This window comes from Megascapheus bottae, chromosome 15 (assembly GCF_031878675.1).
Source record: "Megascapheus bottae isolate mThoBot1 chromosome 15, mThoBot2.hap1, whole genome shotgun sequence".
NCBI lineage: Eukaryota > Metazoa > Chordata > Mammalia > Rodentia > Geomyidae > Megascapheus > Megascapheus bottae.
In genome coordinates, this window is record NC_143523.1 from 45,397,686 (window position 1) to 45,420,417 (window position 22,732).

Here is a 22,732-nt window from a genome sequence, read left to right on the forward strand (position 1 = left end):
TATCTGTCACATTGTCATCTGCTCACACTCAACTTGCCTGCTTCCATTCTCATTACCCAAAAGAGAAAAAGCATCAAACAGTGCTCAGGCCCCGCCCCTTCCTCACTGTTACTCACGTGGCTACTGTGCACACGGGTGCACACCTGGGGTGCACACATCTCTCAAGTCCCTCATTTCCTTTCAAGTATGTGCCCAGAAATAGAAGGCTGGATGTTGACTTTTGATTAGGAGGTAAAAGTTTTAAATGATCTTTCATACAATGTCCTGTATTTGTTGTAACATTTAATATCAATTCCTGCTCCTCTAAAACAGATTCCAGTTTTCCCACATCCTAGCCAGCACTTTTTTGAGAGAAGGGATTGAAGTGCTGGGATTACTTTTTATTCTTGGTAATAGCAATTTTGAGGCCTCATCAACCAGAACTGCATTTCTTTAGAATTAGTGATATTTTATCTTTCATGTGTCTTTGGCCATTTTTGTACTTTTAGAGAAATGGCTATTCAAAATGGCTATTTAAGTCCTTTGTACATTAAAAAAAACTTCTTCTAATTACAAGAGTTTTTCTCTCAGTTCACTAGTATTCCAGTCATTTAATGTTTGTATGCTGGTACCACAGTATTTTGACTAGGATAGATTTGGAGTAAATTTCGAAATTCTGAGGCCTCCTCCATTAAGATTATTCCTATTTGGCTTTTTTTTTTTTTTTTTTACAAAACCCTCCTTTGACTATGCAATTTCAGCCTTTCACTTCCAACCTTGACCCCTACTGTCTCCTGTGGCTAGAGCTCTAGTTAAATCGAGTTTTTGTGTCCATTATGCCAATCTTCTAGCGAGCTTAAGGATCTCCATTTCCATTTTACAGCTTCTTTGTTTTTACTATTACCAGCAATGTCCTTTACACTTTTTTGCACCAGCCCTGCGGTTTGAACTCACAGCCTGAGCACTGTTCGCTGCTCTTTCTCAAGGCTAGCACTCTAACACTTAAGCCACAGCACCACTTCCAGCGTTTCCTGTGTATGTGGTACCAAGGAATCAAATCCTGGTCTTCAGGCATGCTGGGCAAGCACTTTACCACTGGGCCAAACTCCTGGCCCCTAATATTTTTTTTGTTATACACGTTATGATTTCCTGTTTCCATTTGTATTCATCCTATGTTTTCTGTGTAGTTACGGGGAACACATGTAAAATCTAATGTTGAAGCAGTGCAGCTCGTCTTCTAGTGTGCTGTTGAACTGTTGTGGTAAAGGACTGATTCCTCCAACATAGGCTCCCCGAGCAGTCCAGGATGACCTTCTTCCTCGTCTTCCTGTGCCAATCTCATACTGAACTGCAAACTACATTCACATAGAAAATGGGTTTTAAAACAGCCAAAAATGCTGGGCACGGTGGCTCTCACCTGTAATCCTACCTACTTAGGAGGCCAAGATCTGAGAGTGTCACGTTTCAAAGCCACCCAGGCAAATGTGAGACTCTTATCTCCCATTAACCGCCATAAAACCAGAAGTAGAGCTGTGGTTCAAATAGTAGAGTGCTAGCCTTAAGCTGAAGAACTCAGGGACAGCGCCCTGGGCAGGAGTTCAAGCCCCATGAACAACCAACCAAAAGAAGAAAACATCTATGGTTACAAAGTGCTGAGTGGATGGAAATGCTGAATTCCGTTGGTAAAATAGCTGTGAGTAGTTTTGAGGAAGGAACTTAAGTTCATTTTAAGCACAGCTTTTGAAAAAACTTTCCCAAAATATTTTTAAAATGCATACATGCAAAAGAACCCCTGTGTGAATAATTCATCCTGAGTAATGTGGAAAGTTCATAGGTTTCTCCAATGTTGACTTGGAGGAAGCTTTATGTATGTAATGACCTATATAACCTTTGTTTTCTGGTGTTACTGAAGAACAAACTGAGGTCTCAAGTGCAGGTCTCAAGTTTACGCCTCCAGCTCAAGGTAAATAAATACTAACTCAAGACAGAATGCTACCATGTAGCATTTTAAAAAAAACATTTTTGATTAAGTTTCAGATATTTACAGATATTTAGACTCTAAATTTTCCTTGCATAACATTATGATGTGTGAGCGCAAACCTATACCCTAAAGTTATATAAATTAGAATTCATCTGCTATTGCTCTAGTGTACATTCAGATTTAAATATAAAAAATGCCACAAAGAAACAAACATTTTAAAAAAAGATTTAAGATCATAAATACATCATTGTTGTCATAACACATTTCAGAAGTTCTAGAAAACATCTTGGCTTTTAAGAAAGATTATTTTTAAAAAAATCATTTCCCTCATCATTACAAAGGACCTTACACATTTTCCAGTCTCCCAAGGCACAGTAATCATTAGAAGGCCAATCTCACCACCTGCTATAGTAGGAATAGGTAGGTACGGGCACTTTAAGTCACTAAGAAAAAGGAGAGGTGGACCAAATAACAAGTCTCTTCAAAAGGTTGCGTGCTGTTAAAGCAGGGTTTTCTGTTAAATCAGTCTGGATAACTAGTGTTCATGCAGATCAAAAGATTTGAACAGGGAAGTCCACATTAGCAGAATCCTTGGCACGCACTATAAGACAGCTCCCTGCTTCCCCATCACAGTCCACACGTGCCCGCCACCACTACCGTGCACTGTAACACCACAATCAAATACATTTTTTTATCCAATCAAAAGTTCTTTAAAAACATAGTACATGATTACATGCCTGGACTAGGGGGGCATGAGCTCAAGTGGTATAGCACTTGCCTACCAAGTAGGAGGCTTTGGGTTCAATCTCCACTGCTGGGGGAAAAAAAAAACCTTATTTTTAACTCTGCCTTATCTCTGGTGATAGCACAGGGTGAGTGGGGTTAAACTGTGCACAGAGGAAATATGGGATGAGGTTCCTGATTGAATCGATCATGGAGTGTTAGTCAATTGTAAACTCGAAGTTTCGTTAGGACTAGGAACTGTGTCAGACACGCTCAGTACAAGAGGGAGAGGAGCCGGTGTGTCACTCCAATTCTGACAAGGTGCATGGTCTTCGAAATTCTTGTCCACGTTCATGGAGCCATTTGTTGGATACTGTAAGATGAAAGAAAAATACATCGATTCTCATTTTATAGGTGTGTGCATATTTATAGATTTACACCTAAGTATGTGAGAAGCTATGCATTTAAAAAAATTTCTAGTACTCAATATAAGGTCGCATATGAAATTAAGTTTCAGGTACATAAAGAATAAGTTTTCCAAAATGGACATATTAAAGATGAACGCCAGCTGGGTACAAGTGGCACACACTTGTAATCCCAGATACTTGGGAGACAGATCTGAGGATCAAGGTTTGAACCAGTCTGAACAGGAAAGTCTGTAAAACTATTCAATTAAAGCAACCAAAAAGCTGGAAAGTGGAGTGTGGCTCAGATGAGAGAGCACAAGGTAGAGTACTAGTTTTGAGGAACAAAGGTTAGGGACAGTGCTCAGGCCCAGCATGAAAAAGAGAATAAAAAAAAAATTTCTTGCTGGGAACAGTGGCTCAAGCCTGTAATCCTAGCTACTCAGGAGGCTGAGATCTGAGGAATGCAATTCAAAGCCAGCCCAGGCACTAAAATCTGAGATTCTCTCCAATTAACCACTAGAAAACCAGAAATGGGGCTGCGGCTCCAGCCTGGAGCTGAAGAACTCAGGGACACCGTCCAGGCCCAGAGTTCAAATCCTATGACCTACACTCTATGAAGCATTCCTTCCAAGCATTTGTTGTGGTGTGAATTCAGAATATTGGATAAGATGGTATCTTGGGGTTGTTTTGATTTGCAGTTACAGCCAGGGATAATGAACATTTCCTCATGTGTTTGCCATCGAGCTCCCTTGCACATTTAGTGATTCAGTTTTTAGGCTTGGGAAGGGTTAGTTTCTTGAGATTCTTTTAAATATTTGATATTAGGCCTTTGTCTGATGTATTGCTGGTAAAGATCTTTTCCAAATTGGTTTGCTGTCTTTCTAGTTTAGTAGCTACATTTTCAGCTGTACAGACACTTTTTATGTCCTAATTGTCAACTCTCTCCAATCTGTTGTGCCCCCGTGACTCTATTCAGGACGTTCTTGCTTGTGCCTGTAAATTCTAGTGTCTCTACTGTCTGCAGTAGTTTCAGAGTTTTCAGTTTGATGTAATCCATTTTGACTTGATGTTAGTGCATGGGGACAAGCAGGGATCTACTTTTTTTTTCTGCATGTGGTTGCCCAGTTTTCCCAGTATCAATAGTTGAAAAGGCTGTGTTTTTTCCAATGTTAAGTTTTTGGTTTTAATTTTGATTGGCTCCGTTGAATATCAGAAAACAATCAAAACCACATAAATTTTCTTCAGATTGTATTCCTCCCTTTGCAGTCCTGATTTAATGTTCATGAATTCCTTTACCTTTGACCGAGAAACTAGAACCTTTCATGACAAATTAAATGATAGCTTCCGGGGAGAGATCTACAATGATTCTGATTTTCTTTCCATTGTAATAGTGTTCTTTGATTTTGCAGCTTTTAAATTCAGTTCCTTGCTATTTAAGTCTACTGTTTTTACTATGATGTGTCTACAAGTGCTTCTTTGGGGCCAGGAGTTTGGCCTAGTGGTAGGGTGCTCACCTAGCATGCACAAAGCCCTAGATTCGATTCCTCAGTATCATGTACACAGAAGAAAATGGAAGTGGTGCTATGGCTCAAGTGGTAGAGCTCTAGTTTTGAGAAAGTTCAGGGACAGTGCCCAGATCCTGTGTTCAAGTCCTAGGACTAGCAAAAATAAAAATTGCTTTATATCTCCCCTTTTATTCATTTCTTGAATGGGTCTTTGGTCCTCCATTTCTTCTTCACTCTCACTGGAGTTCTTTACTGGATTGCTCATTAGGTTTGTTGTCTTGATAGTCTATGCATCTTGTAATCTTCATTGTGATTTACACATTTGGGTTCATGGATTATCAGGACCATGGTCTGAGCTTGTCCTGTGGGTACCCAACAGGTGACAGCCTTCGCTTGGCTGGTTCAGTGAGTAGGTCCCACGCTGGGTGGCACCTGTGCACACTCAGCCCCAGGAGAATGGAAAAGGGTTCGGTTGAGTGTGCAGCAGAGGCTGGAGAGGTAAACTGGGGCCTCTGGGGAAGGGCTGGGCACCCATGTGGTGCACGCCTTGGCCCTGGGTTTTCCTATCCCCACAAGTGGCCAGTGCTTGGCCCGCCGTGTCTTCTGTGCTCCATCGGCTGCCCGTGTATGCACACTTTTTGGGGTTCCAGACAGGCCAGCAGCTCTTGACGGGCTGATATGCACTAGTGTGCAAGCACTTGAAGGGTCTGTGCTTCCTGGAGCCCAGGCAGCTGGCAGCTCACTCTGGTTGCTCACTCTCCTGATAGCCAGAGCTGTGGGGGACACAGGGTCCTAGCACCAGTCCAGTAAGCTCCCGTGGCCTCCCACAGGAAGCCAGCAGCTGATGGAGGATGGGGAAGAGCCCTGGTCCTCTTCAAATGTGGTGTTCCTTCTTGGGACAAGAGGGAGGGGTCCGGATCTGTGGGTCACCAGCAGTGCTGGTCTCCCACGGGAGGTGGGGTCCCCGTCAGGGCACCACTGGTCCTAGAACTGGTTGTGGGCTGTCCATCTATGCACTGGAGCTCACGGGTTGCTGGGCCACCACCAGGCTGAGTGATGGGACCATGGGAGCTCTGGGTGGTTTCCTTTGGCGATGTGGGAGTGATCTGTGTCTGGCTTTCTTCAAGCCTCAGGCAGCTGCAGGTTGCTTTGTAGAACAGCTGCACTATCCAACAAAGGATGGGTCTCTGTGATTTCCTGTCTTTGGGTGTGCAAATTTTTTCAGTTCCAGTGACTGTCTGCTTGTTACTGATTTCTGACCAAATGGAGCTAGAGCAATTCTCTATTGTGGTTTTCAAATGTTACGTGCACTGAGTAAGACATTTAAATCTTGCTCTCATATTGGTAACTAGGAAGCGCTACTGAACATCTGACATAGTTCATTTGTGAATGTGGGCAACTCTACCTGTCTAAACCTGAGGAGGGCCTCTAAGTTTTAATAGCAGGCCAAAGTGGCATTTCACCAAAAGGCTTGGAAATTGTCTTTTAAGGGACAAAATGAAGCTCTAAAGATGGATGTCACCTTTGCTATTTCATATTGGCATGTACTGCATTATACTTTTATAGTCTGTTTGTGACTGAGACTACAACAGAATATACCTGTAACTTAGGAGTATTACGGGCTCCTCTGTCAATGTAAAATCTCATGAAAATGGCTGATCTGAAGAATGTAAATGAAGGGACTTTTTTTGTATTTTCCTATTAGACAGCAAGTGTTATCAGAATCCTTCTCACTTTGAAACTGTTATAGATAACGGGAAATATTTACCCCATTTGTTTCCAACTAGCACCGGACAGGCTGCATGCCGTGTACTATAATCTCCTTCTCCACTGGCAAAGAGATTGTACCAAAAAACAGCGGTTCCCTACGAAGAAAAATTCAAAATGCTAGGTAATCACTCGTTACAGTCCTTAAACTTTCCCCAGCTGACTATCATATTTAGCTTTAATTCTGAGTCTTTCAAAACAATATAGAGCCAACTGATTAACAAGATTAATTTAGCTATTCAAGAGGCTGAGATGTGAGGATCACAGTTCAGAGCCAGCCCAGGCATGAAATTCCATGAAACTTATCTCTAACCACCAGAAAATAGGAAGTGCTGTTATGCTGTTATGGATCAAAGTGGTAGAACATTAATCTTGAGCAGAAGAGCTCAAGGACAGTGCCCAGGCCCTGAGTTCAAGCCCCATTACCAAACGAAAAAGAAAAGTCATACACCTTCTATCTGGTGAATATAATGTAACCCTTCTATTAATTACAATAAAAAATATATGGAAAAAATCAATTTTAGAAATGAGGACTTTAAATACTAAACTCAGATTGTACCTAGCCTCTATATACTCATAAATTGTGCCTCACAAAACCCAAAAAATTGCACCCAAAAATCTTACATGGGGAATATGTGCCTAGAAATGTGTTATCTTTTAAAATGTCAATTCGGTAGTTAAGACACCCATATGCAACTCTTCATGGGGAAAAAATATAAAATGCCTCACCAAAACTCAGCTTACTTTTTTTGGCCAAACACTAGCTCCTACTTCAGGAAAAACAGTAGCTCCTCCTGCAGATACATCACTCATCTATAAGAGACAAAAGGATATTATCAGAATTGGTAGGAAAAAAACAAAACAGAGGTAATTGATTGCAGTAGTAGAATGTAACCTCCATAGAGTCAAGGATTTTTTTTAGTTGTGTTCTTGCTGAACTTTAGTGCATAATATTTAAGTGTAAACAAGAGAAATAGGCCAAGAGCATGGCCTAGTGGTAGAGTGCTTGCCTACTGTGCATGCATGAATCCCTGGGTTCTAATCCTTGGTACTATATACAAAAACCAGAAGTGGTGCAGCACTAGCCCTGCGTTCAAGCCCCAGGACTGAAAAAAAAAAAAGTCAGCTGTATTTCTCATGCTACACAATTTTCTAAACTGAAAAAGCATATACACCAAAATAAGAGAAACATCGGTGAAGACTTTAAAGATTTTAACAGAAGAAAACAAGTGACACTAAGAACCTGAGATATATAATCTTACCATAGCTTAAAATCAAAGTAAAAATATTGAATGAGGGTATTTCAACAAAAATTAGAATATACTTAATAAAGAACTAATGAGAAAACTAACCTCAAAGCTACTTTAAAGTTATAGGACTGCTTTACATAAGAATAGCACAAGGGGCCGGGAGTTTGGCCTAGTGGTTAAAGTGCTTGCCTAGCATGCACAAAGACCCGGGTTCAATTCCTTGGTACTCCACATACATAGCAAAAAGCTGGAAGTGGTGCTGAGGCTCAAGAGGTAGAGCTCTAGCCTTGAGAAAAGTCCAAGGACAGTGCTCAGGCCCTGAGCTCAAGCCCAGGACTGGCAAAAAAAAAAAAAAGAATAGCACAAATAACCACACTGGCTCATGCCTGTGATCATAGCTACTCTGGAGACTGAGATAGGAGGATCAAGGTTTAAAGCCAGGCAGAAAGGACCTAAGATTCTTATCTCTGATTAACCCCTAAAAACAGGAAATGAGTCTTGGCTTAAGAGCAGGGCTTGAGCTGAAGATCTCAGGGACAGCGCCCAGGCAGAGATAAAGCCCCATGACCTACCACCAAAACATGAAAAAAAAAAATCACAGATACTATGTATGTCTGTGTCCCAGTCATCTGGGAATAGTATTTAGAAATGGGAGAAATAAATGCTAAACAAATTAAAATTCTGAGCCTCTAGAAACACAAAAAAGATGTTCAGTCAAACCTAACATGTGGATAGTAGACCAAATTACAGTATTTATGAAGGAGCAAAAGAAATTACTAGAGGCTTTTACATACATGAAAAGATGTAATTTTTTTTTTGTTGTTGGTCATGGCACTTGAACTCTGGGCCTGGGTGCTGTCCCTGAGCTCTTCAGCTCAAGGTTACTGCCCTACCCCTGGAGCCACAGAGCCACTTCCAGTTTTCTAGTAGTTAACTGGAGATAAGAGTCTCACGGACTAGGATTACAGGCGTGACTACAGCTGCCCAGTGAAAAGATTTCTCTAATAAGAAATGTAAGTTGAAACAGCTGTCTATTTGGTAAGTGGAATATGTACAGATTTATGCTTAAAAGTAGAATAAACTTGTAAACTCAATGAGTACTCGTTCCTAGAAAGCATATCAGCTTTTCACAGACTAAATTTATACTATTTATTTCCTCCTAGTAGTCTTAGAAATGTAACTCAGGCCAGATGCAGTGGCTCACACCTGTAATCCTAGCTACTCAGGAGGCTGTGATCTGAAGATCCAGGTTCAAAGCCAGACTGGCATTAAAAAGTCCGTAAGACTCTTAACCTCCAATCACCAAAAAACCAAAGTGGCTCTGTGACTCAAGGGTTAGGATGGTAGCCTGAGCTGAAGAGCTCAGGGACAATGCCCAGGGTTCAAGCCCACAGCCGACCAAAACAAACACACAAAGCTGGAGTGGTGAGAGGAATGCAAAATGGGGAAGAAGGGAGACCTGTGGAAGCAAGGTTAGAGAAGGTAGGTGAGAAGAATTCAAACATGCAGAGATGCAGTTTCATAAAATGGGAATAAGAGATGGAAAGAATAATGACATAAGGGGCTGGGAGTTTGGCCTAGTGGCAGAGTGCTTGCAGAGCATACACGAAGACCTGGGTTCAGTTTCCTCAGTACTACGTAAATAGAAAAGGGCGGAAGTGATACTGTGGCTCAAGTGGTAGGGCTCTAGCTTGTAGAGGGGAGGAACCCAAGGACAGCAGTGCTCATGTCCTGAGCTCAAGCCCAGGATTGGAGAAAAAAAAAAAAAAGAATGAAATAAGCAAAATTAAGACAGATTGTATTTTCCACCTATACTACATGCCCAATGTCGCATTCTGTTTTTACCAGTGCTCAGGATTCCACATGGAGTTTCCTGCACACTAGGTAAGTACTCTCTCTACCACTGGAAGACAACCCCCACCAGGGCGTGACTGCCCTGACCTTTACCAAGGGCAAAACATCTATGTTCCCTCACCTTGAAGCTGAGCAGAACAGTTGTGATGTTTTTTTTGCTACATTTTACTAATCCAAACAATTTCCTGGGGGCGGATCTTGAGAACATGTTTCTTTTGGGATTGTAATCTGGCCCATGGACAGCCAGAGGAAATGAAAACACCAGATGACTCCCACACAAGCTTGAGTAGGAGCCAGGTGTAAGCCCAGTCTGCTGCACTCCCAAAAAAATGACTATAAAACCACTTAGAGCCGGGAACCTATCTGAAAAGTGTGAGGTCCCAATACTGTCCAAAGGACATTCTCACCCTAGAAATAACCCCGTGCCCAACTATTAAAAACTTCTTTACTGTGAGATTCAGTAAAATAATCTGGGAACTGAGCATGTTCATGGAGAAATATCTGTTTCAATGAGGGAGGTCCTAGGTTTCTCACACAGTGTAATACCCGAAGTGCAATGGATTTAATCTTTATAAAGTTACATGTTTCAGGTAGAGCACTAGCTCTGAACACAAACAACATTAAAAGTTTTTTAAGGGGCCAAGAATTTGGCCTAGTGGTAGAATGCTTGCCTAGCATGCACGAAGACCCGGGTTTAATTCCTCAGCACCCTAAACATAGCAAAAAAAGCCAGAAGTGGTGCTGAGGCTCAAGTGGTAGAGTGCTAGCCTTGAGAAAGTCCAAGGACAGTGCTCAAGCCCTGAGCCCAAGCCCAGGACTGGCAAAAAAAAAAGTTTTTTAAACAGTGTGATATATGGAAGTGGTTATTGTTAGGAACCTGTAGGGTATCAAAGTACTATTTTTTGATTTGGGTGCCAACAACTAGATGTGTTCACTTTGTGAAAAATTATCAGGTTATACATACACTGTGCAGGTATAATTTATACATCATACCCAACTAAAAGCATGTTTAAATATTTATCTTTTTGTTTTTAGATCCTGAACTTTCTATAATGCACATCTGCATTAGAAACTGAAAAACAAATCTTCCATCTCTACTTCACAAGAGTCATTGATCAAACCAAAAAGTTAGGACAAAAATTAACTTACATAAAATAGCCATGTAGCGATTCTATTGCCTGTCCCAAGCTCTCTGAAAGCATCTGGCTCATCTTTCTATGAAAACAAAAATTAAAATAGTACAAATATTCAATAATGTAAAATACAATGGCAACTAAATAGCAGTAATAAGCCAAAGGACTGCCTTCCAATGTCCTGTACTACATATACTACCACTCAAGTACATTAGAGAAAATTCCAGATGTCAGGGCAAACTTCAAATCAGGTTCACAGGAAGGCAGGTCTCGACATGACAGAATGCATATGGACAGCATTACCTCAGGTTGTCACAAAGCCATTTTCGAACCCATCTTGTCATTGAGAAGTTACTTCTGCTTGATTCTCAGGTCCATGAGTAAGCACAGTGGCAGGGCTTCTCACAGAGCTAGTTATATAAAGCTCTAGGTTCCTAGAGGCGAGCGTGTGCACAGCCTCGTTTCTTCAATTGTTAATTTAACTTTTTCTCAGCTCAACAAACTAAAGACCTTGATACTTTTCTACTTCCTGGCATGCACACAGTATGTTGAATAAGATGAAAGCTCCTCAGCACTCTTCAACTGTCTAACTAGGCTTCTATGTTTATTTCTGCATTGTCAAATTTTGCAGCGAGTCCTAAGTTAGGTAGTTGGAGTCTATCCTTAGTATCTGATCATGTTCTTTATCTCCCACCTTGTAGGATGGTTTGCTACAATGCTCCTTTCCCATAGGTAATTTTCCATTTACTTCACCCTCTAGCTAAAAATTATTTCCTTACTGTACTTGTAATTAATTGCCCCAACCATGAGTTAACTGTTTAAGAATGTAAACTTATTATTTACTTACGCGTGCAAAGTCAAAATGGGGTTCATATTGTCCTCCAACTCCATAATTTGCAACCTGAAAACAAAAATACATGAACTATTACCGCTACCTAGCCAGGTGTAGTGGCTCACACCTGTAAGCCTAGGTATTTAGGAGGCTGAGATCTGAGGATCAAGGTTCAAAGCCAGCCCAGGAACAAAAGGATCTGAGACTCTTATCTTCAGTTAACCTATAGAAAAAAAGAAGTGGGGCTTGGCTCAAGGGTAGGGTGGTAGCCTTGAGCTGAAGAGGTCAGGGACAAGCACCCAGGCTCAGAGTTCAAGCCCCATGACCCACAAAAAAAACCAAAAAACAAAAAATTCCGATGAAAACAAAGGACAGAATCTAGGTGCTATTTTGAGGATCTTCAGCATAACAAATGATCTTCCTAAATATTACAAACAGTATACTTTAAGCCCTATTCTTATATAAAGAGGAAAAAGTTTATAACACTTCAATGGCAACAGAAGAAAGGAAAACTGGTGGCCTAAGCTTATATAATTATGGTTGTAGGAGAGGCATAGGTAGGAAAATCAAGGTCTGAGGCCAGCCTCAGAAGAAGCAGATTCTCCCTGAAAAAAACGGCTTGGGGTATGACCAGTTCCCTTGCCAGTACAGGGGAGGGTGAAGGGAATGGGAAAAAAAGAGAAAGAAATGAAGTATGATCAGACTCCATGTATGTAACTGTATAGAATGGTTTTTTGTTTGTTTTTGTGCCAGTCCTGGGCTTAAGCTCAGGGCCTGAGCACTGTCCCTGGATTTTCTCAAGGGTAAGGCTCTACCACTTGAGCCACAGCATCACTTCTGGCTTTTTGCTACGTATGTGTGCCGAGGAGTTGAACCCAGGTCTTCGTGCATGCTAGGCAAGCACTCTACCACTAGGCCAAACTCCAGGCCCTAGAATGTTTTCTTTCTTTTTTTAATGTTTTCTTATTTGTAAAAAGAGTATGATGCCTTTAACTCTTTTCCTCCACCATATAAAATCCTACAAAAATCAAAGAGTTGAAAAGAACTACTTATAAAAATAGAAATCACATAGTAAATACTTGGATTTTTACTTACATTGTAGAGATCAGTCTATTACACAGAAATACATAAAAATGTATGAATTTACTTGAAAGCCTTTGGGGGGGGGGTCAGTTGTGGGTCTTGAACTCTGGACATTGTCCCTGAGCTCTTCAGCTCAAGGCTCTGCCCTACACCTTGAGCTATAGCGCCATTTCCTTGAAACCAGTTTTTAAACCTTCCAAAGATTTATTATATTACAGTAAAAAGACTCAGCAATTAATCAGATGAATATTAAGGAATACAGGATAAGCAAATTCAAATAGTTCTGCTTTTGCTCAAGTATGCAAGGTTAGGCAGCCAGAGAAAATAAATATGCCTTTGTTAATACAAAGTGATTACGATGTGATTTGTGGTCAACTATGGAGGACCTCAAGATGGTCTACCTCCACCAATGCCTTTTCAGCTAGATACTCAAAAACATAGGCCCAGGCTCGCCTGGGTATAAAGCACGACTATTTTGAAAACAACACATAAAGGGGATAGCAGCTGGGTGAGGTGGCTCAAACCTGTAATCCTAGCTACTCAGGAGGCTGAGATCTGAGGACCAAAGTTCAAAGCCAGCCCGGGCACAAAAGGAACTGAGATTCTTCTCTCTAATTAAAGTCTAGAAAAAGAGAAATGGGGCTTGGCTCAAGAGAAAGATGGTAGGGAGCCAGCTGTTTGGCCTAGTGGTAGAGTGCTTGCCCAGCATGCACAAAGACCCGGGTTCAATTCCTCAGTACCACATACATAGAAAAAAAGCCGGAAGTGGTGCTGAGGCTCAAGTGGTAGAGCTCTAGCCTTCAGAAAGTCCAAGGACAGTGCTCAAGCCCAGGACTGGCAAAAAAAAAAAAAAAAAAAGGGTGGTAGCCTTGCGCTAAAGAGTTCAGAGAAAGTACCCAGGCAGCATTCAAGCCCCATGACCAAAAAAAAAAGGGTGGGGGAATGGGGAATAGCACAGGAGCTTAAATTGGTAAAGCACTTGCCTATGAGCAAACCCTAAATTCAAACTCTAGTACAACCAAAAAGTAGCATTGTTCAGGTTATTGATACGTTTTATAGTAATTTTTTTAATTACCAAGAGAACCAACAATTCCTAGGCAAAGAATCTTTTCAACAAATATTAGGACAATAGATATCCACATGAAAAAGTGAAATCCCCTACTTCCAATACCATCTGAAAAAATTCAAAACGGATCAAAGATCTGAAGGCAAGCTGGAAGCCAGTAGCTCATGTCTCTAATCCTAGCTACTCAGGAGGCTGAGATCTGAGACGATGGTCCAAACCAGCCTGGACAGGAAAAACTCTTACCTACAATTAATCACAGGAAAAGCAAGAAGTGGCACTGTGGCTCAAGTGGTAGAGTGCTAGCTCTGAGCAAAAGGAGCTCAGGGACAGCACCCAGGCACAGAGGTTCAGCCCCAGGACTGGGAAAAACTTTTTCATTTGTTCACTGTTACTCAGTTTTCATATTGACAACTCTGAAGAGTAATTTCAACATTACTAGAATCACTTTGCAATTTTTCAACCTACAGCATCAGTTTTAATACTCAAGTTATGATGCAAGTCAGAGGCTACCTGTTGTGTCAGGAAATATAACCTAAGCACTATGAAGTGAACAATTAACTTGATAATGTGGTTACCTACCTGTAATTCCTCTGCTGTGGAAACATCTAGTCCTGTTAGATCTTGTATTCTCATGTTAATTCGAGACACCACAGGGTTTTCATAGCCAGAAAGCCAAGCACTAAGGGTTAAAAAAAGAAAATCTAGTTTTTACTGGTATTGCTTCACGCCTATAATCCTAACTATTCAGGAAGCTGATCTGAGGATCACAGTTCAAATCAAGTCCATGAGATTCTTACCTCTAATTTCCCACCAGAAAACTGGAAATGGAACTGTATAGTCTAATACTTCAGCTCTGAATTTACATTGTTTCTGACCTGGTTAAATACTCAATAGAAATAATTCTGTAATTTATATTACCTGTTGATTCTCATAGATCTGGGAAGTCTTATTTGTACATTAAATCCTTAGAAATGTATACTTATGTGCTTAATAGGAAAAAATCATTTGAAGATAACTAATTTTTCTTGTACTATAAACAATTTAGATCCAAGAGGATAAAAAAAAGCTTTAAGTAACTTTCCATTAAAAACTAGTACCGGGGGGCCGGGAGTTTGGCCTAGTGGTAGAGTGCGACCCAGGTTCGATTCCTCGGTACCACATACATAGAAAAAAGCCAGAAGTGGTGCTGAGGCTCAAGTGGTAGAGCTCCAGGCTTGAGAAAGTCCAAGGACAGTGCTCAGGCCCTGAGCTCAAGCACAGGACTAGCAAAAAAAAAAAAAAAAAGAACCAAAAAACTAGTACCGGGGCACGGTGGCACACATCTGTGAATCCCAACTACTTAGAAAGTGGAGGCAGGAGATTATAAGATAAGGCCAGCTGTGGCAAAAGTTGGTTAAGATTCTATGTCAACCAACAAGCCAGGCATGGTAGTGTACATCTGGGGGCCCAGCTCCTTGGAGGTGGAGGTAGAAGGATCCTCACTGTTAAAAATTAGCCTGAGAAAAGTTCACATGAGAGCCTATCTGAAACATAAACTAAAATCAAGGTCTGCGGTCACAGCTCAAATAGTAGAGCACTAATCTAACAAGTCAGTAAGCACGAGGCTTTGAGTTCATTCCCAGTACCACAAAACACAATATAGCCCAAAATATACTCTTTTTGGACTTAGTAACAAAATGAGGAAATTGTGCATTTAATCTTTCTACTTTCCCTTTTGAAAATGAGAGTTTCTATTGAAATTTTTAATGTTTAATAATTATTTAGTACTTAATATATTAATGTTTAAGTTATGGGGCCTGAAATCTGGGCGCTCAGCTCTTGCTGGACTTTTCCCACTCAAAGCAAGCACTGGACCACCTGAATCACACCTCCACTCCAGACTCAGCTAATGCTGATAATTGGAGCTAAGAATCTCTGGATTCCGGGTTGGGAATATGGCTTAGTGGAAGGGTACGTGCCTAGCATGCCTGAAGCTGTGGGTTTCATTCCCCAGTACCACATCCACAGAAAAGGCCAGAAATGGCACTGTGGCTCAGGTGGCAGAGTGCTAGCTTTGAGCAAAAAGCAGCTCAAGGAACAGTGCCTAGGCCCTGAGTTTAAACCCCAGAACTGCCCCCCACCAAAAAAATGTCTGGATTTGTCCTCCTGGGCTGAGTACTACTGTGCTCCTCAGATCTCAGCCTCCTAAGAAGCTCAGACAATAGGCCTGAGCAAGACACTGGTGCTCAGACCCCTCCCTCCCCCTCAAAAAATGACAATATGTTTACAATATCACTATTTTCTAACCCAACACAAATATAAAAAATAGCAATTTACAATTAGCTAATAGAAAGCTATTCTTTTGCAATAGCCAGAAAACAAAACAAAATCCCTCAGGGCTCAAAAGGTGGAGTGATTCTTCTGTAAGTACTTGCCACTGATAAGCCAAAAGTTAATATACGGTAGTGAAATCAGGCTGGCCTTGCATTTCTGAGCTCAAACAATTCTGACTCACCTTCTAAATTAACTGGGACTACTGGTATATACCATGATGCTTGGCTTTCTTTTAACAGTGAAGGATTCTGACATACATTTTGTTAAACAAATTCTGTTTGCTGGAATTCTGGAATAAATTTGTGCTTCCACAGAAGAAAGATAATAACGAGTTTCTTAAAATATAAATTCCTTTATGGAACTTTTCAAAATTCTACTTCCAAGTTACTCTGATGTAACTGGAAGTTATTTCTGATGCCAGTAATAAGTATGGTTGTACCTTTCTCAAAAACCTAATAAAGCTATTTTTTAGCTACATAACACTAGAATTATTTTTTAAAGATATACTTGAAATGTTTAGGTAAATTTAGTCTTTGGTTTTGTTTTGTGGGTCATGGGACCTGAGCACGGTCCCTGAGCTCTTCAGCTCAAGGCTACCGCTCTACTCTCCCCCCCCCCCCAGTCCTGGGCTTGAACTCAAGGCCTGAGCACTGTCCTTTGGATTTCTCAAGGCTAGAGCTCTCAGCACCACTTCGGGCTTTTTTCCCCCCTATGTATGTGGTACTGAGGAATCGAACCCAGGTCTTCGTGCATGCTAGGCAATCACTGTACCACTAGGCCAAACTCCCGGCCCATACCGCTTTATTCTTGAGCCAAGCCCCCACCTTTCTGTTTTCTAGAGGCTGGCTAAAAAGAAGAGTCTCAGGTCCTTTTGTGCCCAAGCTGGCTTTGAACCTTGATCCTCAGATCTCAGCCTCCTGAGTAGCTAGGATTACAGGTTTGAGCCACCTCGCCCAGCTAAGTTTTTAAGAGAACAAAAGTTTATATAACCTTTCTTTGGTGTTGATCCTAGAGGTTGACCTCAGTGCTTCTTTTTCTCACTTAGCTTTTTCACTCAAGGCTGATATTCTACCACTAAGTCACACCTCCACTTCCAGCTTTTAGGTGGCCAAGTGGACATAAATACAGAAAATATTCCCAAAATGTTTTCCAAAACCTTTTATCATAAAATAATGTTTCATGTTTTCTAAAAGCATCTAGACCTAGACAACTTAAATATTAACCTTATGACAATGGAAATGTTTAAACCATGCATGTTTATCTAATGTGTAACAGCTTAAACTTTTTTTTCTCTGTGTGTGTACTGTGTGTGTGTGTGTGTAAGGGGTGGGGAGGAGGTGTGCTGGTCCTGAGGCTTGAACTCAAGCACCTAGGCACTGTTCCTTAGCTTTTACTTAAGTGGTCTACCTCTTGAGCCACGGTTCTACTTCTGGCTGGGCAGGTTTCAAACCATGATCCTCGTATCTCATCCTACTGAACACTTATGATTATAGGTGAGACATATGCCCCCAGCACCTGGCTGGCTAGGTTTGGGGTTGTTTGTTTTTGTCTGTTTTTAAGGGATTAATCTTTCCAAAAGACATGAATAATGTTCAGTAATGAACCGAAAAATCAGCTTAACTTGAAATTAAGGTTAGTCAACAATGCTCAGAACCATTTTGTTGTGTCTCAAGATATGTCTAGCCAAATTTGTTTCTGAAAAATTTTACCATCTATTAATGCTCCTTAAAGAATATTACATTTGGAGTCGAGCTCAGTGGCTCATACCTGTAATCCTAGCTACTCAGGAGGCTGAGATTTGAGGATCAAGGTTAAAAGCCAGCCCAGGCATAAAAGGACCTGAGACTCCCATTAATCTCTAGAAAATGCGAAGTGGGGCTTGGCTCAAGGTAAGGTAGCAGCCTTGAGCTGAAGAACTCAGAGACAACACCCAAGCCCAGGGGTAGGGTGGTAGTCTTGAGCTAAAGAGCTCAGGATAGCGCCCAGGCTGAGTTCAAGCCCCATGACCCACCAAAAAAAAAAAAAAAGAGTATTACATTTGGGCTGGGAATGTAAGTTAATGGTAGAGTGCATGTCGCTCTGACCAATCCCTTAGTACCACATAAACAGAAAAAAATCAGAAGTAGCACTGTGGCTCAAGTAGTAGAGCACTAGCCTTGAACACAGAAATGCTCAGGGATAGCAACCAGGCCCTGAGTTCAAGCCCAGGACTGGCAGAAAAAAAGAATATTACATTTACATTGCTACTCCTGACAAAGTCATGAAAATTAAAATGGTTGGTGTCCCCAACCATCTACGCCAATATTTCATGCTTTGCTATTTGAGGGAACAGCAGAAGCAGGAAGCTACCTTCTGTCCTTCTCTCCTGAAGCAGGCCATTAAAGAATTCTCTGACCTGCTTCTAAAATATTTCAGACTTGCATTCCAGAGATCCTTTCCTCCATCTGAAGGAAACACTCTTTTCCTCAGAGACAGACATGCCAAAATGCATCTAAATCTATTTTTTTGCTAACTTTCCTCCAGTTTATTACTAATATCAGTAATATTTTTCTTTCTATCATTGAGTTAACTGGGTATATTGCTGATTAATTGGAGATGGAGCCTCAAGGTCTTTGCCTAAGCTAGATTTGAAGAGAGATCCTCAGTCTCCTGAGTAGCTAGGAGTAATTAGTACGAGCCACCAATTCCCAAATTACACCAGTAATATTCAAAAGGTTTTTTTGGAATAGTTCCAAAACTATTAAAATCTGTTTTTTAGTTTACAACTAAAATTTTCATAGCAATATAGTTTAAAATTATTTCTCTCGTTTGCTAAAAATGTGTAATTCTGGAAAATTATTTTTACTGTATCTGTAGATGCTAAACAGTGATATTGTATCTGCCATCATCAAAAATATGTAAGTGGTAGAGTGCTGTCCTTGAGCAAAAGAAGCTCGGGGACAGTGCCGAGGCTATAAGTTTAATCCCAAGGACTAGCAAAAGCAAACAAAACAAAGCCATGAACATAGCCAGGCACCAGTGGCTCATGTCTGTAACCCTAGCTACTCAGGAGGCTGAGATCTGAGGATCGTGGCTCAAAACCAGCCCAGGCAGAAAAGTCCCCGTGAGACTCTTATCTTCAATTACCCACTCAAAAACTTAAAGTAGCACTGTGGCTCAAGTGGTAGAGTGGTGGCTCAAGTGGTAGAGTGGTAATCTTAAGCACAAACAGACTCACAGACAATGCCCAGGCCCTCAGTTCAAGCCCCATAACTGAATAAAAAAAATACATGAACACTTAGAGCTAGAGGTGTAACTCAAGTGGCAAACCTCCAATTGTGAGCAAAAATGCTGAGCAAGAAGCCGAGCACAGTGTAATCCTAGCTACTCAGGACGCTGAGATCTAAAGATCTTGGTTCAAAGCCAGCCTGAGCACTAAAAAGTCTGTGAGACTCATCTCCAATCATTCACCAGAAAATTGGAAGTGGCATTGTGGTTCCAGGGGTAGGATGGTAGCCTTGAGCTGAAAAGTTCAGGAACAGTGCCCAGACCAAGGGGTAGGGCAGTAGCCTTGAGCTGAAGAGCTCAGGGACAGCAACCAAGCCCAGAGTTCAAGCCCCATGACTGGCAGGAAAAAAAAAAAAAAAAGCTGAGCAAGAGAGGCCCAGAGTTCAAACCCTGGTACCATCAGCATCACCAGAATCACCACCACCACAACCAAAAAATTGTTTAGCTCTTGGACATCTTATATATAAATTATATATATACATCTGTATGTATAGCAGGTATATCCATATATAATTTTCATTCCTTTCTTATCCACAACAGTGGTTCTCAGAGGGGCAGAGTCTATAGAAATGACTTTCCCCACATGTGGCCATTTGGCAATGTTTGGAGATATTTTTAATTGTTACACCTGAAGGGATGATGCTAGGGACATATAATGGGTATGAGAGGTGCTGTAAAACATTCCATGATCTGGCTGGGCGAAGTAGCTCAGGCCTATAATCCTAGCTACTCAGGAGGCTGAGATCTGAGGATCAAGGTTCAAAGCCAGTCTGGGCACAAAAGGACCTGAGACTCTTATCTCCAATTAACCTCTAGAAAATGGGAAGTGGGGCTTGGCTCAAGGGTAGGGCAGTAAACTTGAGTTGAAGAGCTTAGGGACAGTACCTAGGCTGAGTTCAAGTCCCAAGACCCACCAAAAAAAAAAAAAAAAAAATCCATGATGCGAGAATCATGGTTCAAAGCCAGCATAAGCAAGAAAGACCGTAAGACTTTTATCTACAATTATCAAAAAAAAAAAAAAAAAAAAAAGCTGGAAGTAAGACTGTGGCTCAAGTGGTATAGTGCTAGCCTGAGCACTCAGGCCAGGAGTTTGGCCTGTGGTTAAAAGTGCTTCCCTAGCATGCACCAAGACTAGGGTTCAATTCCCTGAGTTCAAGCCCTGGAACGGGCACCAAAAAAAAAAAAAAAAAAAAACACCTCGGGGACAGAGGATTCAAGCCCAAGATAAACATGTATGCGTGTGAATATACACATACAGACAAATCCCATGAAGCTTAAAATACCCCTTAACAATAATTATTCAGAAATGTGGAGGTTGATAAATTTGTCTTAGAGTGATATTTTTGTAGTTCAAACTCTATTCATCACACTGGATTTCTCTAAGATAAAAATAATTATATAACTGACAAAATATGAATTTCCTATATCATAAAGGCCTATGTTGAAAAAAATATGGCCTTCAGATTGAATTATAATTACTATTAACCTAATCAACACTGATTAACAAATTTAAAGTGAAATGTATTTTAAATGTCCCCAGTGAAATGGGTGGGGTTTTTATTTGATTTTAAATATGGTTAAATATTACTTAGGTAATTATATTTCTTTTTTCATTTTTAAGAGAGCTAAGAAGCCTTTTTCATGTAAGTAAGCCAACAGAAAAGGACTTCTGTTGGAATAATTAAGTCATTACCGCAATTCTGTAATTCTAAGTTAAACAGTGGTCTATTTTGAAGTATGATTTTAGTAATATTTCATCTAATTAAGGTTTTTTTTAATACTGTAAAAGCAAGGAATTTTAAACTGACTTTGAATCAACACAATAATGTCTTTCCAAGTATTTATTTTATAGTAAACCCCTGCTTTAATAAAGGAGTCCAAATTAGGCCCTGCTCTGTGAGGAATCTTTGGGAATGCCTCACCAGCTATTTTATAATCTAAAAATATATCTGTTAACTAACCCATTTAGACATCACCATTTGGTATACCCATTCTTAGAAACTGTCACGTATTCGGTGGAAATTAAAGATTCTCAAGAAAGACAATGATTCAAATATGACTAATGTTCTCTCCAATACTCCCTTACCTCTTAGACACTCTGTACTGTGCTGTGGTCAATTTTCCAGTCTCAGGGTCATGTACTGTGGCTCGGCTCAGCTACAAAATAAAAAAATCATAAAAAAAAAAAAAAAAGAGAAAGGACGAGGACTTAACATCCAGTAGCAGGCAATTTTGGGCTTTTGTTCATTTTGTTTTGTTTTATTGTGCCAAGCCACAGGTGATTGGAAGGATTCAGATTGGTCCTGGTGATAGATAGTATTTCCAAATCAATAAAACATTTAGAAATGTGGCAGTAAGAACAACCACTTCTAAATAAGAGAAAAATGGTAAGAGATTTTTGATATAGATTTATTGTCCTTTCACTTTAAAAAAAAAAAGCATTTGATGCTGTATGTAAATGATCTATAGCACTGAGTTTCACAGGAAGGTTCCTAGATCTAGAAGTTTAATGTTCCTTCAAATATTTTGAAAATTAAAATTTGTTTAAGTTCATTTTTTTTTTTTTGGCCAGTCCTGGGCTTAAGCTCAGGGCTTTTTCTCAAGGCTAGAGCTCTACCACTTGAGCCTCAGCACCACTTCTGGCTTTTTCTAAGTATGTGGTACCGAGGAATTGAACCCGGGTCTTCATGCATGCTAGGCAAGCACTCTACCACTAGGCCAAACTCCTGGCCCTAAGTTCCTTTCTTAAAAACTCTCACCAAGATAAGACCTTTTTCACACTCTCTGTCAAATAAAAGGCAACTGAGTTCACAAGTAGTTTGTAGACTGAGTTTGGAATGTTAACTCTGTTCTTTCCATAGCTAAATTTGAGTCACCAAGTTATCAAAAATAAGCTCCCAGAAGAGGAATACTAATTACTCCATAATGACAATGATATTGCAAAAGCTAAGGAAAAATGTTGACACATTCACCATGAAGGATAATAAGAATCACTGCAGCACTGATGAATGTGAGAGAACTGTATGTAGGAGCAAAGACTTCAGAGCAGTTATTTCCCATTTTAGCAACAAAAGGGAAAAAGAAAACAAGTATCAAGCAGTTTGCTAGATATGTGATACATGATCTTTAGAAAAATAAAAACTTCTTAATTCCTTAAATATAACAGACCAATTGTAGATTAATAATAGAACTTCTAGTTCTAGGGGGAAAAAAACCTGTGAAACAAAGTGGTCTTTGTATTGTCCTATTTATGTATGAGGCGGCCACTTGAGCTGGAGACTGAAAATGACCTACTTCCCTTAAATGAATAAAATTCCTGTAGGATGTGCAAAACATTCATTAGAGGGCAAAATATGCAGCATATACATCTCTTACCTTTTGCTAATTCTGTAATGTACCGTCTCCAAGTCTCCTGTTATTGGGTTTGAAATGGTGGCTCGCCTCAGCTGTGAAGCCAACCATCAGAATAGTTGCATTACAAGACAAAAAAAATAATCACATTTATCTAACCAGTTAGAATGCTGGGTTTCTTTTCTTTGCACGAAGAAATGCAAATAGAGAAAACAGAACCA

General features: G+C 40.4%; 1 protein-coding gene across 2 annotated transcripts in view; it reads right to left on the bottom strand.

Moving 5' to 3' along the window:
* Positions 1-2,173: 2,173 nt before the first annotated feature.
* The window catches only part of P4ha1 (prolyl 4-hydroxylase subunit alpha 1), a 69,920-nt gene continuing 49,361 nt past the window's right edge, over positions 2,174-22,732 (bottom strand). Inside the window, exons 9-15 of one of the 2 annotated variants that reach the window (XM_090346545.1) lie at positions 22,536-22,606; positions 14,160-14,259; positions 11,447-11,500; positions 10,616-10,681; positions 7,107-7,175; positions 6,364-6,460; positions 2,174-3,056 (exon numbers count right to left, since the gene is read on the bottom strand). In XM_090346545.1, the coding sequence (XP_090202671.1) occupies positions 2,986-3,056; positions 6,364-6,460; positions 7,107-7,175; positions 10,616-10,681; positions 11,447-11,500; positions 14,160-14,259; positions 22,536-22,606 (528 nt within the window). In that variant the 3' untranslated portion in view covers positions 2,174-2,985. Of the gene's footprint in view, positions 3,057-6,363; positions 6,461-7,106; positions 7,176-10,615; positions 10,682-11,446; positions 11,501-14,159; positions 14,260-21,246; positions 21,318-22,535; positions 22,607-22,732 lie in introns of both variants that reach the window. The other variant, XM_090346544.1, reaches the window with a different exon arrangement.